Source organism: Phaethon aethereus (assembly GCF_964289735.1).
Source record: "Phaethon aethereus genome assembly, chromosome: 1".
Lineage (NCBI taxonomy): Eukaryota > Metazoa > Chordata > Aves > Phaethontiformes > Phaethontidae > Phaethon > Phaethon aethereus.
The window spans coordinates 117,397,655-117,412,048 of NC_138575.1; the positions used below are offsets into that span (position 1 = coordinate 117,397,655).

The 14,394-nt window shown below is 48.2% G+C and overlaps 1 protein-coding gene across 2 annotated transcripts in view; it reads left to right on the forward strand.

The window, feature by feature from the left end:
- The window catches only part of EVA1C (eva-1 homolog C), a gene marked incomplete at both ends in the record, with an annotated part of 41,417 nt that extends 31,155 nt beyond the window's left edge, over positions 1-10,262 (forward strand). Inside the window, 4 exons of one of the 2 annotated variants that reach the window (XM_081999621.1) lie at positions 3,077-3,220; positions 7,670-7,741; positions 8,499-8,588; positions 9,853-10,262. In XM_081999621.1, coding sequence (XP_081855747.1) covers positions 3,077-3,220; positions 7,670-7,741; positions 8,499-8,588; positions 9,853-10,262 — 716 coding nt within the window. Of the gene's footprint in view, positions 1-3,076; positions 3,221-7,669; positions 7,760-8,498; positions 8,589-9,852 lie in introns of both variants that reach the window. The other variant, XM_081999622.1, reaches the window with a different exon arrangement.
- Positions 10,263-14,394: the final 4,132 nt, after the last annotated feature.

Here is a 14,394-nt window from a genome sequence, read left to right on the forward strand (position 1 = left end):
CTTGGCGCGTAGCGGGCAACTTCGGGAGAAAGGCATGAAGAATGGAACGTTTTCCCAGCCGCACATCGCAGCCTTTTCCACCACTGCTGGTGGATGCCACCAGCCTTCTAGCACGCTGGGAACGTGCCTTTCAAGAGGCAGTTTATTTTAAACGTGTGGGACCGATTTCGCAAGCCCCATAAAGATACGCGTAGCTCGAGCGTTACTGAGATACTCAAGAAAGAAGACACGTTACGTACGTACGTTCACGTCCTGCTCAGTGATTTCTTTGGGGCCGTTCAGTGGGACCATTCACTCATCTACTCAAGACGCAGCACTGACTGAATCCCCTCCTCATGCAGACACTGCAGGAAGGTGCCTGACCAGGAGGAGGACAAGTTATCCCTGGCACGGGCTCTGCGTTGCTGCAGCTGGATTGCGGCTCGACCCCAAGCAAGTTTGGTTGAAACTAGTTTGAACATCCCTTCAGCACACAGCAACTCCTCTGGCTTTGGTGCGGGGACACTTCTGTAACGCCTGCTTGTGGGGGGTTCTACAGGCGGAGCTGCAGGTGTTGGAAAAGTGGCCTTTGGTACCGAGTACACAGAATTCCTCCGAGCTGAAGTCATTGCTCGGCTGGCATCTCAGCTGCCAGGAGAGTTAGTGGGGAGATAGCAAGGACACACGTAAACCAGGGAGGAAAAAAATGGAACATTTTTTGACTGGATCACTAAAACCTAAAATCTTGTTAGACCACAGGAAGCTAAGTTAAGTTAAGGGTTTGGTTTTTTTTGTTATAGGTCTTTCCAGTTAACGTCCATGGTGTCCTGCAAAAGCAAGCCAGCCTGGGTTTGCACTTACTCACCTGTGACACCAGGTGAGCCTTGGAAAGTTCTCCAAAAACTGGCCTGGCAAGAGCCTGCAGGCATATGACAACTGGCTCCTCAGGTAGAGGAGCCAAATCCAACATGAATATAGACGATAAGGAGCTATTAACTCCCACAGAAACATGAGCAACCATCTACGAAAGGCAAAATGAAACTTGTACTTACTGTATTACTGAATTTGTAGAAAACCATCAGCACAACAGCCTCCTGTTTTTAAAGACGCTGTGAGTAGCTCCCAGGGCAGGAAATTTTGTAGAAAACATAATTCAGTTTGCCAGGTTGCCGCTGTGCTCCCAATCCATTCATCTATGAATCATCTGATAATTCCTCCTGATATTCTTCAGTTGTTTTCGTACTTGCCAAAATAAGCTACTTGGCTACCTAAAATGTCCATCCAAATATATCCTTACTCATCTAAAATCGCCAGGGAGGGAAACTAAAGCAGCTGAGTTACTTCATGAGAACTACCCAATGTTTTAGGTCAGCCTTCCCTGCCTGCCCAGCAGCCTCCCGGGACACATGGGCACTAGGATTTTAGGTCTCTGAAAAGACAAAGGAAGAATTGCTCTACCAAAAATCCATGTCCAAAGGTAACCTGTGAGCCCTTTGCCTATCTCCCAATGGCTCCGCTCAAGTATATGACTTATTTAGTTCTGGTGTCAGGGCATTAACTCTAAAAATCACAAATCTGCCCCTTGTTCACATAGTAAATGTCAGTCATCTGTCGTCTTTGTCAAGAACTCCAGTCTCAAACCTCCTCTTTCTTTTCAAAGACGACTGATTTGAGGAACCTTTGGAGTGTCCTTGCAAGCACTGTTTCGCCTTCCTCTAAAGAGGCAGAAATGAACTTCAGCAGCTGGAAGGTGACAGGATGCTGTCCTTGTCTGAGTTGTATTACAGGAAGAAGGGCTATTTTAATGCCCCGAGAAATATGTTTTCAGACCTCTAGAGTGCCCCTGCCTCAGAAAACTAGAGTGGGAAATATCTGTCATCCACAGAAAGTCACAAAATACATGAGGGAACACTGACTGGAAGCAGAAAGCTTCAGAAAAGTATTACTACTCCAGACTTGTCCTTTCTGCATACTTTCTGTTTAGAAACCAAAACTAAGCTGGGGGGTTGTTTTGTGGCTCGGAGTTTAGCACATGTGAATACCGGGAATTTAATCACATCTAGAGACAGTCTTTTTTTATAGCAGATTTTTTAAAGTTTGTCTGACACACACACACACTTTCCCATTCAAATAATTCCAGCTTCAGTCCAAAATCTTCCTAATCAAGTTTTATTCTTTTATAAATTGTGGTAGAAGGCATAAGTCTTGAATGAAGAAATCCCAGCTCCGAATGTAGATGTTTGTTAGCAAGTTAAGTTTTCACACACGGTGCGTGCTTCTTGCTCAGCCCACGGGGAGAGTCTGGACTCTCTTCATCTGCACAAAGTCAGGGGTAGTTTAGGCTGCTTTGAAAATGATGTGGGTTACCTCATGTAATTAGGGCATGAAGGCAGTGCAGTGTAGATGCTGTTGAGGTTGCTTTAGGCATGTGAACTTGGCTTGTGGCGGCAGCCTTACTAGAACAGCCTGGAATTTGGTATGGGAGGAAGCAGCCACATATTTCCCTGGTTAAATATTGATCCCATTTTGACCTCTGTGCTATGGCAGAATGGCTCCTACCAGCGGCAGGCATAATAAATCAAAAGCTACCTTTAAATATACCAAACCTCACTGTAGCCCTAGCTGTTGCAACACACAAAAACTGGTCTCACCTGACTTGAAATGAAATTAGGCATCCAGTGAAATCATCTCAATAACCCAGGGACCGAGAAAAAGACCTGCAAGCAGCGTTGATTCTCCCGTTATTTGCGCACTCATCCTGAGATGGAACAGATGGAGAGCGATTTGGATGTGCTTATTTTTTCCATGTCATCATAGTGGTTTATACTGGGTACCTCGTTTGCAGCTTGACGTGAGTCTTACAGCAACCTTAGTAGCACCTGGAAGTCAGCGTGAGGTAGGTAGCTTGCTGCAAGTTCACATTTGCATTGCAGCTGACTTCCTTGCATTGACGAATCTTAATATTTAATTCTGAAATCCTGCTTAGGCAAACATATGCCTGAAATCAATAGCAGATTTGTATCTCTAGTCATGTACGCAGCAGCTAATTTGTGATAACACTAGTGTTGTATATTTATTGTATGTGTTTTTCTTTCAGACTGTTTGTCTTACACGGCGCTAGAAGTTTTATCAAAAAGGTGTTACGGGAAACAGAGATGCAAAATCGTTGTCACTAGCCGGGATTTTGGAAGTCCGTGCCTGCCTGGAGTTACAAAATACCTTAATGTCAGCTACGCATGTGGTAAGAGCAAATGCGTGATCATTTTAAAGCCCTCATTCTGCTTGCAAGGCAAAACAATGCCAAATGGTGCACACGTAAGGAGAGAGACACACACATGCTCACAGAGGCTTCCAAAATCTCCCCTTCCTTTTAGCATAGGAAGTCGGTGACATAGGCATACAAGAACAACCAAAATATGTGAACAATCCCATGGGCAGAGCTGCACCTCATGTAAATTCAGGCATTAAGGGTCTTTTTCCTGTAAAAATGCAATTGACAATAGAACATAGAATATGTGTTTTAATATTTTGAGAAATACTGTCAGAGTAAGAGTCTGTTCTACAGAATTGACCTGCAACAGCGCTAGGAAAAAGAACCTGGCATTGCCTGCCATCAGCGCAGGTAACGCAGTCCAGCATAATTGAAGCACTGTGTACAAGCCCAGTCCTGAAATCTGATTCACACGAGCACACCTACAGCCCTCAGCCTTGCAGAGGGATTTCATTTCTCCTGGGCAAAGTCTCAGTAAAAGTAAGAGTTTGAGGTTACACGTCCCTTGCAGGACTGAAGCCTATTTCAGCTCATTCCTCAGGCAAGAAGGAACAGTTTTCCATATTCTTTACCATGAACTAATGTATTTACATCAGGGGAAAGCAGAATTCCCTACAGTTCTTCTCAGAAGCAAAGTGTAGCACCAACAAAGGTGAGAGAAGACTGGTTACAGAACTTCAGTGTAGTCCCTTAATTTGGTATTGCACGTATTTGGGAATGGCTGCGCGTTTCTTGAGCCTCGAACGGATTTCCTCAGGCTCTGCTTTCTGCTGCCGGCTGGCTGCGGGGTGGGAGTGTGAGGGTCCGGGGTGATCGTCTCTCACGCACCTCTGCTTCAGCCAGAGGGTCCATAAAAGCTTTTTCCCCGAGTCACCGCTCTGCGCACCGCTCGGCAAGCTGCCAGCCCCTGCCCCTTTCTGGCTCTTTCTGGCCGGTGGGGAGTCACGGCAGCGGCTCCAACAGGGACGTCTCGTAGAGCCCTTTTTGCTGCATCTCTAGGGAGTAATGGGCAGAGGGCACGGGTTAGCTGAGACGTGCTTTTGGGAACAGCAACGTAGGATTGATTGCCAGATCACCGTGTACCTGAAGATCAGAGGAAAATGAGCCCCGGCCGCTTCCTTGCTGGCAGGAGAGTTTTTCTTTTTCGGTCTCCCCGTGAGTTAGTTGTCAGGTGAGAGGCATTGCAGTAACTCAGCTTTATGTTGTTGAAGAGAGCTGGACATCTGCCTTTGCACTGATACGTTACATTATTGTGCAGTTGCCTTCATGCTGTAGTAACTTCATGAATGAGTTAATGGAATGCTCTTTAATTAGAATAAGGATAATTATAACAGATCGTTCTTTCTTGCACATCTCTGTGTGCAAGAAACATCTCTCTAGAGATGAACCAGAGAACCAGCGTATGTTTGTTTGCCGTGAGGTTATGCATTCTGTTATTCAGTGAAGTGGTTTTGCAAAAACACGTGGGTAATAAATAGTGTTCTTGTGTGTTGCTGGCACATTTTGAAGACTTTTTCTTCTGCCAAATCCTACTGAGCTGTGCAATCTGAAGCATTAGCCAACGATTCGCAGGTCTAATTATTTTACAGATCATCTCGTGAACATGGGAAGAGTTTGGGCATATTCCAGAATGACATTTTACATTCTTTCCCCTCACTAGAAGTTCCCTGCTAAGCTGATGCTTCCCAAGATAAGGTAAATAGGCCTCCCCCTGAAGCAACAGGAGCGCAGCAGAGCAGACCACGTTCTCTGAGGGCTGCGCCGCACTTGAAAGTGTTTCCACCATGATCAGGAGTGTGAAAAAGAACTGTACTCCCCACCTCAGTGGTCAGCAACCGTTTAGGGCTAGAGTGTCTGGCTGCATTTTTATTTTTGCAGTTAATTCCAGATAGTAAAAACTTAGCAGGAGCCAGGACACGCTGGTTTCTCGCGGTCTCAGCACCCCTGATGACCTGCTCAGCATCATCTCGTGTCTGCACGAGGTGACGTCTCCTGGCTCTTGCTGAGGCTGGACTGCGGAGGCCTCTCTCAGGAAACACAGCGCCTGATGCCCCGCGCTGTAACTGCCCTCCCTGGATGCCTTTCAGAGTCCTTCTGTGGGCTGCTTGCGGTGGGTGACTGGCTCCAACCCTACTTGACAAAGTAGTGCTGGCACGAGTTGTAGTACAGATGTGATTATCTTGATAAAAATTCCTCGTGCTAGTACCAGTTACGCTGTTCAGCGACCTGATGCAGCCTATCCTAGTTAAAGTCCTTCTGTCTGAAATGGAGCCATAATGAAAATCAACAATGCAAGCCGTCAGGAGCTTTTTTTTTGCCCATGTCATTTTGAATTCAGCATCCCCCTACAGCAGATATTTTAATGACCTATTAAATAGCCATTCAAACCCTATGGGAAGCCATGGGGAAAGGATTCAGTCCTGTAGCAAGCTCCCTGGAGGGGAGCAGGAGGAACATCAAGAACGTCACGACTGGACGCGTTCCTGTGCAGCCTGCCCTGGGTGATGCTGCCTTGGCAGGCGGGTTGGACCAGATGATCTTCAGAGGTCCCTTCCAACCCCTGCCATTGATTCTGTGATTCTGTGAAGGAGCCTGGGCTGCCTGGGCACCAGGCCATGCGACAGGAGCTTCAGGTCACACAAAGGCGCGGGGGACGCTGCGTCCTCCCAGGACGTTGTTCATGACACGTGCGCGCTGTTCGTAACAGCCTGGCCTGCAAATGCGGCGTGCGGTCTGAAAGAAAACCAGCCTGCTCACTGTCTGCCTCATGCACCGACAGAAGTATTCTGCCGCTGGAGAACGTTTAAGACTTACGATGAGGTACAAGCCAAAATAGAAATGAGCTCATTCTCCCGTATCTCTGTTGGCCTTCTATTGCAAACAGGAGCTAAGAGTCCCCCAAAAAATTCCTTCATCAGGAAAGGAAACAGCTATGACTTTGAGCCCACACACAAAGAAAAGTTCTGCTCAGAAAAAAGTGCTATTTTTAGTTGTTTTTCAAAGGAAAACTATGCTAAGCCACAAACCCCAGTCTCCTCTGCTCCCTTTAACTTTCCTTAACACTATCTATTGGCAAATGTTTCTATGTGGGATAGAGGCGAGCTTCATACTTGAAATTTCTTCCTCCCCCCGCCCCTCCTTCACATCAGCCTGAAAATCAGTCAGTCTGCCTTCATGCGGTGCGGGGAACGGGCGCCAAGCTCCGGGTGTCTGAAGGGCCCGTCACCTAACACGCAGTACGTCAGCTCTCGGTGTTGCGTGATGCACCTGCTTTTAGCTCTGTGAATTATTTCGAGAAGAGTGTGACAGCTTACCAAGGGAAAAAATTATGCAATGGGGAGGGTGCAGCCCACTCCCACCCATGCATCTCTTCCCATCCTGCACACCCTCCTCCTTGGTGGCCGTGCATCTCAGAGGCTCTGCAGAGGACGTCGCACAAGACTTTCAACATTTCTCTGAGAATTACAGTGAATTAATTATCCTCATCCGAAAACGGTATCTAGACGTTGTTTAGCATCTGACTGTAGCCCCGTTTATCCTGAATTTGTGGCCCAGTTCTGTCTCCTGCCCACGGGCTGGCGCACCCCTTGTGGGGTGGAAAACAAGGGGCCAGAAAACGAGGGGGCAGGTCCCCGCGGTGTGTGCAGCTGCCTTGGTGTTCCTGGAGCTCCCCATGGGCTGGGGTGTGAATGCAGTCAGGGGTCCAGAGCTGCCCTTACTAGTCTCTAGCAAGAAGTCGCAGCGTTGTCTGTCCCCTTTGGTGTTTCACTGATCTCTAGGTGAAAACCACTGGCGCTCTGCCTGCGCGTCCCATCCCTCGGGCTCGCTCTGCGCTCGCCCTTGTCTCCCTCCCCTGCTCACCCCACCTTCCTTTCAGTCTGCTTCCCAGTTACTTTATTCCCTTTCCCACCTCCGTTTCCTTCCCCCCGGCGCTAACCCCGCGAGCAGCGCGCTCTTTGCCACCGCCCCATGCCAGAGCATCCCGGTGCCGTGCCTCCCGGTGCGCCAGGTCTGTGGGTGCTGGTGGAGGGAGGAGGAGGTGTCACCGGGCACGGCCCCTCTCCCGGGGAGTTTGCCAGCCATGGGGCTCAGCGTAGAAGTAGGTTGGTAAAAGTCAAGGCAACGCAGCAGGCGGCGGCAGCGGCCCCGGCCGGGGCTGGCACGGCGGGGATGAGCAGCACAGCTCTGCCTGGGGTTGCACCACGCGTGAGGGAGCATCTCTGGGCCACCGAAGAAGCTCAGGCTGGCAGGGCTGGCACTTGCCCGTGCTGGCTACGGACGCAGCCGCCCGCTCCGATCTCATCAATACCAACGTGGGAAACCCAACTAATAAACCCAGGGTTAGCAGCGGGATTGGTAATTAGCTGGGGATCTGGCTCCTAAAACTAACAGTACACAATTCGTTTTTCGTCTTTTCAGTTCCTAAATTTATCCTCACGGCTGTCAACCCCCTGGTCACCGACAGCAAGTCTTCCATCAAACGGAACGATGGTACGTACCGTCAAAAAAGTATGGCTTGCTCCTCTCCTTTGATCGAAACAGGACATTTTCCCACTGCAGAGCTTGGTCCGAGAGCTTGTGGCGAGGTAGTGGAAACCCTACTGGAACAGCTGCTCTCCCCCTTGGAGGGGGCAGCGTGGTGGGCTGCGACCCGCGTGAGCACGTTCCTGCTGTCACAGCGGCACCACGAAACGAGTGACCCCTCCAGACCTACCCATAGCCAGCATGCTGTCTTCTGACTGCGACTGAACCATGGGAAAAGCAAACTGTGGTTGTTTCAGGGTGGAGAGTTTTTTAAGAGTTACGCCAACACCTGCTCTTCTTAAAGGCAGAAAAATTAATGATGTGGCTAATGCTTAGATGCTGTCATCAATAACAGGAGTGTACTGCAGTGATTGGCCTGGGAAGTCCGTTTGAGAGCTGTGAAGCTTAATGAAGTAAAATTATTTCAGAAACCTTAATGGGAATAGGCAAGAGGTTTCACTTGGTGATAGATTCTTTTAAGTAAATTTGCCATTTTCTAGATATTCAATGTTTTCAATACTTCATTATTTATACTTTATTTCAATATTTATTTTATTTATCAATCATTGTTTGGTCTAATGTTCCGCAAGGTTCCTACGGCACAGCGCTGGCCTGCCTGTGTTTTAGGTGAACTTGTTAGTTTAACAGTTACTGGGTGAGTATCAGTTTAGTAGCTTCATCATCTATGATATGATTGCATTTGCCTTACCTCCTCGTGTCACAGGTGTCGACCTTGATCCAAAGGAATCAAGACTTCCAAAGAAAGATGGAATTCTTGTTAGCAACTCCTTGGCTACATTTGCCTACATTAGAGGTAGGAAAATGAGGCTGAGATTGTTTGGCTCATTAGACATTTTGGGAAAAAGGAGGATGACCTCAGAAGGTCACCACTGGTAATCCCATGTTTATAGTAACGATGTTATTACAATATAATCACAGTCTTGTGGATGGGACAGTCACAGCATAATTGATATTTATGGAATATTTTCCATCCTGAAGGATCCAAACTCTTTTAGAGATTGCAGCCAAGATAATTTTTAATTAATATTTTCAATGGGGACTGGTGGTTGTTCAGTACTTTGAAAACCTGGTTCTGATCTGGGAGCAGCGCTGGAGACATCCATTTTTGGAAATGTTGGTTTGGATTCATATAAGGATCATCGAGGAGCGGTAAAAAAACCCCACAAAACAAACCCAGCTGTCGCTGGTGTGGGCAATGGCAGGTTTTGTGACTCAGCAACACTAAGGCAAATTTTGTTGAGGCAAATAAATTTGCGATCACCTGATCCCTAACAGCACAGGAGAGGTCACGAGTTTCAGAAGTCAGCAAAGGCTGATGCTGAGGAGTGGTTCTGGAGCTAAGATTGCTGCTCTTCTAGAAAACGCCAAGAGCCGCGCAGCTGTGGGCATCATCCCACAGCCTTTGCAGGGGCTTCCCTCACCAGCACGGCGGGCGGCCGCTGGCTCTCCCCAGACCCCCAGACCCCCACCAGCCTTGAGACCTCCTGGCAACACCCCAAGCAGCCGGGGTTGGAGTTTGCAACCTGTCGAGAAAGGCCGTTTGCGCATCCGTCTCACTTGTTGCAGTACTGAGAAGGGGTCTCGGACCGTGTCGAGGAAGAAAGACGCGCCCGAGCCGGCCCGGCCCGGCCGTGGCTCTGCAGAGCCCGGAGTTGCTCTTCCCATGCCCCCTCTTCGTGAGGGTAAGGCTCATTTTGGCAGGATGGCTGGGAAAAAAGACAAGGGTATGCTTCTGGTAGCTGGCTGAGAGTGCTAGTAAGCTGCTAATAAAAAGATGGGGTAATGTTGGTTGTTATTTCACAACGTTATTGAGAGGCTGGGATGTTTGCACAGTAATTTGGGGAGGCAAGAGGCGGCAGCGTTCAGACTGCAAGCGCAGGGTGGTTTCGGTGCATGGTAGAAAAAGCCCCCCTCCACCCCCCGCCCCCCCCCCCCCCAGCGTCCCCCACCCTTGTGGCTGCGTAATGCGGGATGCTTCAGAAATGGCAGCTGACGTTTCTGTAGCTGGACCTTGTCAGAGTTTGTCAGGTGTCTAAGCACTGGCTTTCCGATTTCAGATCACCTCGAAAGAGCCGCTCTCCTGTTCGTGTCCAGCGTTTGCGTGGGGTTAATGGTCACGCTGTGTGCTTTGGTGATCTGCGTGTCGTGCGCGAGTGACTTCCAGAAATTGCACGGAAAGAAGGAACGCTTGGTGCCAGACAGTGACGGAGTGTACGAGAACAGTGAACACGAGGAGGAAGAGGAGGAGGAGGAGGAGGAGGAGGAGGATTCCTCCAATTCGGCCGTCCAGGATGAGATAGCGGGACTTTACAGACCTTCTTACTCAGGTTATAATTCAACAGAGGCGGCAGAACTGGCCGAAAGGATAGAGCGCAGGGAGCAGATCATACAAGAAATTTGGATGAACAGTGGTTTGGATATGACACCTCCTAGAAATATGAATACATTTTATATTAATGAACAATAAATGGCTTATTTTGGATGATGCCCTAGCCCTTTTTTTTTTAAAAAGAAATGTACCTTCTGTGAAGGAACATTTGTATCAGTGCATATAATTATTTGTAAAGTAAGAAGAAATATATGCAATAAAAGGAGAGCTGCAAACCCTTGACTGTCTATAAATCATTCTGTGAAAAACACTTTTACAAGCTTTCATAGTTTTAAGTTATGTTACGTTACGTTATGTATCACTTTTCATTGTAATTTGGGATGAACTACCATGTGCAGGCTAAGGCATATTAAAAATGGAGAACAACATTTAAGCAGCATAACATGGAGAAACACCTTCTGCACTAGGGTATGGCACTTGTAACCACTTAGTGTGTTGCAGCTCATAAATTACATGAGAACATGCACTGTTGATGAGAAATATGAGTATTATTAATAGCACGAGCAGGACAAAGCAAAATGAAACACAGGTTGTTGAAGCTTTTCTGCTGTTTCCGTAACCCAGTCTTTCCCTAATAAATCCCTTTCCTCTGGTGACAGTGATCCTGATTACAAGGGGGTTAAGTGCTGCTCGCTTGAGTCCAGTGGATGCAGTTGCCTAGAAGCGAGACATGAAAGAAGGGTCCCTCTCTGGGCTGGGAGGTCTGGAGACGAATCTGCAAAGAAGCGCCTGGTATTTCACTGAAAATTTTCATGGCTTGAGAATTAGTAGCAGTCCTCTGCAACAGCACCTGAAGTCAGGCACGCTTCGGCATCGAGAGATTTCACAATACCTCTCCAAGCCCACCCCTTCTTTTTTAAAGCACGTACCACCAGATGAGGCTCGCCCTAGGGAGAGAGGCACTGCTGAGGCAAGGGCGTAAGGGCAAAAAGCCATCTGCCTACAAGACCTCCAGTGCCCTGTTGTTAAGGAAAAGGTCACCATTCAGCCATCAGAAGATACCTGCCCGAGGTATAATTCTGCTCCTACCCGTGCTGGCAAATTCCTGAAGCCCCAGCTCAAAAATGACTGCTTTCATAAAAAACTCTTGAAGTTGACACATACTGAGAAGACTTACTTCCTAAGTGAAATGCTGTGTTAATTTCTCTGATATTAAAGCATGGTTTAGAGCCAGCGCTCGATTGAAGGTTATATTCTCAGGATTTTTTGTAAGTTCACAATCATCTCATTTGAAAAGTGTTCCGACTAGTCAGATTTGGTTTCAGTCGGACAGAAAATTAAATCAGAAATGTTGCTAAGTTGAAAACACAACCTTCCTGTCTTTAAATAAAATGTCTCCAATATTTTAACTGCAGTCCATAGGGAATTTACTGAACAAAAGGAGGAAAAATGTCACTTCCTATTGGTAATACTTCATGGGTTCATTGTGCTTTCCCGCTCAGACGCTGTGCGTCTAGGTAGAGCGAAGTAGTATGAAACACTTGGAAAGAAAAAAAGTGACATGACTTGTCGTTTCCTACTGATACAACGTCGAATTAAGCGTGGGAAAACTCTAAAGGGAGGAAGGGGGCTTGCTCAGGTGACTAAGCTGCAATCCCATGCTCAATTGGAAAAATCTTAGCAGCGATTAGCATCCTATCAGCGGAAGGAAGAGAGGCTGAGGAGATGGACGGAGAGCTGAGGTCACCGCGGCACTGGGGAACTGCATGAAACGCTCGGCGCGGCCCAGGAGCCTGGCTGCGCGCCCGCTGGGACTCGACTCTTCCCCCTTTCCGATAGAAAGTCATCATAGCTTGTGCCACTGCACGGTATTGATGAATAGGTTTGGGTCTGGGAAAAAAAACATGCCTTTGTCCTGAGGGTGGAAGAAGGCAGCTTTTCCTTTTGCCGGCCCTGCGGGTAGGTGTGGGACGGCTCCGGTCAGGAGCTGGCTCCTTCCTCCTGACTCATGGGGGCAGGTGCCACCCATTTCCTGGTTAGAAAGAAAGGGGACTGGCCTACGTTCCAACAATTCCCTCTGCTGACAGGCCATACTAGTAAAAAAAATGGATCCTCTTCCTCTTATTGACCCTCTGAAGAGGCCGTCAGTTGATTGTGGAGAGCAGGCTGGGCTCCAATGCACGGCGAGCAGGGCTGAGGGCTGGGGCTCCCAGGGGCTGCCCCTACCCCAGCACAGGGCCTTGCTCCAGCTGTCTCCCCAAAATGCTGAGCCCCAGTGAAACTCCCTCCTGAAGAGCCTGTGGCCCACAAGCCAGCCGATCTCCAGCTGATCTATTTTTGGATGTTATCTATCTGGCGGTTAATATTTATACTCACTAAAATTTGTTTATCATAGAATCAGAGAATGGTTTGGGTCGGAAGGGACCTTTAAAGGTCATCTAGTCCAACCTGCCCCTGCAATAAGCAGGGACATCTTCAACTAGATCAGGTTGCTCAGAGCCCCGTCCAACCTGGCCTTGAATGTTTCCAGGGATGGGGCATCTACCACCTCTCTGGGGAACCTGTGCCAGGGTTTCACCACCCTCATGGTGAAGGATTTCTTCCTTAGATCTAATCTAAGTCTGCCCTCTTTCAGTTTAAAGCCATCACCCCTTGTCCTATCACTACATGCCTTTGTAGAATGTCCCTCTCCAGCTTTCTTGTAGACCCCCTTCAGGTATTGGAAGGCTGCTATTGAGCCTTCTCCAGGCTCAACCCCAACTCTCTCAGCCTGTCTTACATTTCCTCATTCTTCACCTATAAGCCCCTGTGAGGTTTTAGTCCTGAAGCTGACATAACAAAACCTGGGAGTTAGTCTTTCCACCGGACACTTACTTTGCTCAAGCCTAAGTAAAATTAGCATGTCCTAGGGATGGCCACAGTATTACAGCATGTCTGGGGTTGGAAGGCACCTTGAGGGCATCTGGTCCAACCCCCCTGCTCAGGCAGGGCCACCTAGAGCTGATTGCCCAGGACCGTGCCCGGATGGCTTCCGAGTATCTCCAGGGCTGGAGACTCCATCACCTCCCTGGGTTGCCCAGGTGCTCGGTCACCCCCACAGTGAAAAAGTGTTCCCTGATGTTCCGAGGAAACACCCGTGTTTCAGTCTGTGCCAGTTGCCCCGGGCCTGCCGCTGGGCACCACAGGTCCTTCCCCTGTTGGTTTGTTCACTTCATCCATGCATGTCTTCCACTTGATAGTCCAGCTTTGGGGTTCCCAGCTGAAAACAGGGGTGTTTATTCCTGGTGATGAAGCAACCAAAGTGGCAGCAGATCAGTCTGCAACTTCGAGGTGAGTCCCTTCTTTGGAGTAAAACTGCAAAATACTTCACTTTTCCCAACTCCCGGTTCTCTCATCTACTTTTACATCCCTGGAGGAAAAAACCCATTTGTATTAAAGTGAAGATTGGCAATTATTTTTCTGTAAACTTTGCATATTTTGCTGTAAATGATTTCACAGACCTGATTCCCTCCTGATTTTCCTCCCTGCCTGCTGCCACAGGCAGGCAGTAAAAGATTTCCACCGGCGCCAGAGAAGAGCCTGCTTCCCAGTATGGGGCATTTTACAGCCTCTGGGAATGTGTCTAGAGAAAAAAAAAATGCGCTTAATAACACATGCCTGTTTAAATGTATCCTCAGACATGGTGGCAAAGCCGTACCGTGAGCCCCAGCACCAGGGGTAACTCGGCAGGGAAAGCAGCTTTTGCTCCAGACCGGGAGGTTGAGCTTCACTCAGGAGCTGTTCCCTTGACTGAATTGTTTATAGTCAGAGTTTGCGTTGCTGTTTTATTCCTTTTGCATGAACTTTCCAAGTCTAATTGGGGAAAGCTATCAATTAGTGGTTCACCTCGTTCCAAATGTTCACCCTTCACAGTGGTCTGAAAGTCAGAGTGAAAACAAACAAGGAAAAACCGGAGAAACAGACGCTGAATTATTTCAGTCTTTCTGAACCAACACCCTCTGCAGAAAAAGCATCCGGCACAGAAACCAGAAAATTAATGGGGAACGTACTTACCTGACCCGAGCCCACACAGGTCACAGGTTTATGAGAAAGCACAGCACGCGCCGATGGAAGAGAAACAGCGGGTGCAGTGAGCCGGGCTCATTTCCATGGCAGGTCTGCTTTACTGGAAGAGGAGCAACGGTAAGAAGCAATTGCATTTGGCTACTAGTGGGATGTGTAGACTGAAAAAACGAGAAGCAGAAATGCCCTTGCCAGTATCTATCTGCTT